At 52.9% G+C, this 4,273-nt stretch overlaps 1 protein-coding gene across 1 annotated transcript in view; it reads left to right on the forward strand.

Annotated features, from left to right (window-relative positions):
- COLQ (collagen like tail subunit of asymmetric acetylcholinesterase) overlaps positions 1–4,060 on the forward strand; it is a 22,225-nt gene extending 18,165 nt beyond the window's left edge. Inside the window, exons 4-6 of the mRNA XM_028489999.1 lie at positions 1,775–1,819; positions 2,149–2,175; positions 2,359–4,060. Coding sequence (XP_028345800.1) covers positions 1,775–1,819; positions 2,149–2,175; positions 2,359–2,535 — 249 coding nt within the window. The 3' untranslated portion in view covers positions 2,536–4,060. The remainder of the gene's footprint in view (positions 1–1,774; positions 1,820–2,148; positions 2,176–2,358) is intronic.
- Positions 4,061–4,273: the final 213 nt, after the last annotated feature.

The raw sequence follows: 4,273 nt of genomic DNA on the forward strand, positions 1-4,273 counted from the left end.
GAATAGAGATGCAGATGTAGAGAATGGACTTGAGGACACAGGGAGGGGGAAGGGTAAGCTGGGACAAAGTGAGAGAGTAGCATTGACATATGTACACTACCAAATGTACAATAGATAGCTAGTGGGAAGCAGCCGCATAACACAGGGAGATCAGCTCGGTGCTTTGTGACCACCTAGAGGGGTGGGATAGGGAAGGTGGGAGGGAGATGCAAGAGGGAAGAGATATGGGGATATATGTATAGGTATAGCTGATTCACTTTGTTATACAGCAGAAACTAACACCATTGTAAAGCAATTATACTCCAATGAAGATGTTAAAAAAAAAAGAAACTGGGGACAAAAAAAGGCCTCTGTGCCTGGGACCGCCACAGGCCCCGCTCGGTTTCAGAACCCACAGAGAACCCATGGGAAGGGGGTCCCTGCTGCCCCCAGACTGCGGTCTCCAGCCCCATGTGCATACCTCCCACCTCGTGCAATCCCACGTGTGTCACTCCGAGGCTGTGCTGCCGACTCTGGGGACACAGTGTGAGGACCGGTCAATACTGGCATCACCTGGGAACTTGCTGGAAACACAGAATCTCACCCTCCCCTCCTGCATCCCACACCCTTCAATCAGAATCTGCATTTTAACAAGACTCTCCAGAGGGAATCACGTCCACATCGAAGCTCGGGGAAGCCCTGAGCTAGGGAGAGCACAACAGCCTGACAAATAGTTCTAATCCATTTCAAGAAAATGGAAAAAAGTGAGGCTTGGAAAAGAACAAAGAATGGAACTGAAACTCTCCCTCCTCCCCTCCCTAAAACAGAAGGAGAATAAACCAAAGACAGTGGTTCCCAAACTTTTCTGCACATTAGAATCCCCTGGGATGCCTGTGTCCCTCGGGAATTTTAAAAGATCCCCGGGGGTTTCTAATGTGCAGAGAGGCTTAGGAACCCCTGGCTGAGGGGTTGTTGGTCATTTGGACAAGCCTCATAGAAATCCTGTTTCAGACAGGCTTTGCGTGAGGCGTGCTCACCTGCAGATCTTGGGGATGAAGTGGTGGCCTGGGGGTTTTGGTGGATTCCTCTCTGCTGTCCTGGGGAGCTTGGAAGACAGTTGGCCACCTGAGCATTTCATAGGCGCGTACGCTGAAGGCAGCCGTGTCCTGCCGCAGGGGGTGTCAAGCTTTAGTGCGACGGGCCCTGGAATCCCTGAGCTGGACTCAGCCCTGCTCCCGTGGCCGTGCTGTGGGACAAAAACGCACTCTTCACATCTTAAAACAGAAGACTTTTGCTGTACCTGGTACCCATAGATCCACCATGGGAATTTCTGTGTCAGCTGCTCCTGCGAGCAAAGCCTAACTTCCGTCTTTTCTGGGCCCCAGGGAAACTTGGTTAAGAGCAGCCGAAAAGACGTGAGAGGTGGTGCAGCATCTCGTTGTCAGCAAATAGCATATCTTCACGTCTCTTTAGCTGCTCTCACCAAGCACTCAGGATGTTTCGGGCAACCCAAGAATTCCAGGGAGAAAATGGAAATCACAGAGAGTAGGTGTGTGAACATTAATTACAATAACGGTGCTGCTGGAGAAAGCAAGAAGAGGGGGCCTAGGGAGGAGGGGCCTGGGCTGGAGAGTATGGAGTGTCCTTCCTGCCGTGCCTGGAGCCCTGAATCTGCAGAGAGAACGAGGCTGCTGAGGAGCTAGGGCCCCAAGAGCCCCTCCTGGCCTTGGCTCCCTCCCACCGGTCTGCCTTGGGCTCATGCATGCTTTCTTCACTTCTTATCTTGATCGTGTAGGGCCCTCCTGGGCTTCCCGGCAAGACAGGACCAAAGGGAGAAAAGGTACGAACCACCTGTATCTTCACCCCACCTCTCCTTGGTAGTTCCAGCCTGTTTTCTGGGGGCGCCACTGAGGGTTTTCAAGTTCAGATTTCAAAGCATGTGCTAATCCTGCCTTAGTGCGTGAGGATGGGCTCTGGGGTGACTGGGCTGCTGAAGGTGTGGGACCCCACCGGTGCATCTGGGGGGGCCCCCTGATGTGGCGGGGGTGCTGTGAACCACCAGGTGACCAAGCCGCATGGGTATGCCTGCTCATCAGCCCTGCTAAGCCCTCTGATTCCAGAACTTTTCCTCCAAAGCAGCCTCTGCTTACCTGTCTTCTCCATCCACAGGGGGAGCTTGGCCGACCGGGAAGGAAGGTATGGTCCATGCTGTTCTGTCAGCATTACGCGGGCAGCTGTGCTCGTTGTGCATGAGTGTGTGCACTCCTAGGGGTGGGGACCAGCCGCGCACCTCCGCGGCCCTGATACCCAGATGGCTGATGACAGCACTGCCATCCTGATGAGGACAGTATTGACCACCTCTTTCTGCCCACTTTTCAGTCAGGGGCTGCAGCCTGCTACTGGTGGCATTCGGACTTCTGCCAGAGGCTGCCAAGCCTGGCCAGATTTTCCCCAGCCTCACACCACCTCATCCTGCCATCCATCAGAGAAACCCTCCAAGGCCTCAGCCAGCGGCACCAAATGACTCTCACTGTCAATTTGATTAAAGTGGAATAAAGTGTCAGACAGAAACAAATGGCTTTGCTTTAAGGCCCAGCTGAAATAAATGGGAGTTACTTCAGGTCACAGGGACTCAGTAAACCAAACACATGTTATTAAGGTTCTCATTAGTGTCAGGAAGGAGTAAACCCCCTGCCGCTTGCTGTAGTCAATGGATGCTGGCACTGAAATTGTAGGTCTTGGTGATATAGAAGAAGGTTCAAAACTTTGGCCAAAAAAGATGCCTCTGGTTCTAAATATAAATTACTATTTTCCCAGTTAAAGGTTTTATTCAAATACTTTCATTATCAATAAGAGCCACCAACAGACCTTTGTAAGGCAAAGTTCCAACCGTTTAAGGCACAGCTGACCACTCCATTCAAGGCCCAGTGGTCAACTGAAGTGCTGGGCTGGGAGGATTCTGCCATCATCTCCATGCTCTGGACTAACAAGGGCCGTGATTGATTAGTTATGTCTGCCGTGGATGAGGAAGGCGGGAGTAGGAACTAGTACACATGCCAGCACCTGTGATGTCTGGGTAGGAGCTGAGCCTTCCACATCTCCAGCTTGGCTAACTGAAATTAGCCAGTGGGTGCAGAGGTCCACACAGACCCCAAGTCACTGCTCCCATGCTCTCTTGCAGGGCTTACTCTTCCATAGCTCCTTGGCTTATGTTGGGTTCCCTAGACACAGAGAGAGAGATGGTCCATGCCATGTGCAAGTGAATTAATGATTAAGGGAGCTCTCTCCAGAGGAGGCTGAGGGGAGGGGAGACCCAGATGGGGCAGAGAAAGAAACCCAGCGTGGGGTGGTATCAGATGACATCCAACTTCAGTCTGATCCCTAAGGGAGCTCTGGAGTGTGAACGGCACCAGAGAATTTGTCCTGCCTTACCTTGATGTAAGGGGGCTGGGCTGTTGGCTGCAGGAAGGGGAGGTACATCAATTGCTGGGTAGCTCCAATTGCCCCCAGCAAACCCACACTTGCAGGTTGTAAGAAGGAATGTGTTGGTACAGCAAGGAAGGTAGCGCCTGGGAAATGGGCATGCTGAGCAGGGGGGAAAGACCTTGAGGGAGTACCCCCAGCATCTGCTGCTGCTCTCCAAACAGAATCCTCTCCTCTCCTACATTGCCTCCTTGGGGAGAACCTATGGGACTGCAGGGGACATTTGGGTGGATGGGTGGAGATGATAACGATCGAAGAACCAAGAAGTTTAGAATCCCTTCCCTACCACCTTCCATTTCTTGAACAGCACAATCTTGTGTGTCAACATAATGTGACACCAAGGGCTTTAACTCATACCCGAGTGGCCCAACTTTCTAGGCCATCAGTCTTTGGAGGGTGGGGATGAGGGTCCTGGGGCCATGCTTGGAGTTCCCGTACTCCCCTCTAGGCCACAGAGACAAATCTGTGTTTTTAGAGGGAGGGAAACAAACCCAGTTGTCCTGACTTTTGTTCTCTGTCTTTGAAGGGCAGACCCGGCCCCCCAGGTGTTCCTGGCATGCCTGGGCCTGTTGGCTGGCCCGGCCCTGAAGGCCCCAGGGTAAGTGTGGCAGCTCTCAGGGCTCCAGTGGCATCGGAACTGGAGGGGAGAAGATGGTGGCTCCCCAGGCCCCTGGCACATAGTCGGTGAAACTCACTTCCTCCAGATGGGGAGGAAGGAGAGAGCCTGAGGACTGCCCCGAGGTCCCTAAACACTTCCTCATTTGCTTGGACGGCAAGACCTTGGTCAGTCCCACAGCTCAGCTTCTGTGGG

The sequence above is a fragment of the Physeter macrocephalus genome, chromosome 1 (assembly GCF_002837175.3).
Source record: "Physeter macrocephalus isolate SW-GA chromosome 1, ASM283717v5, whole genome shotgun sequence".
Taxonomy (NCBI): domain Eukaryota; kingdom Metazoa; phylum Chordata; class Mammalia; order Artiodactyla; family Physeteridae; genus Physeter; species Physeter macrocephalus.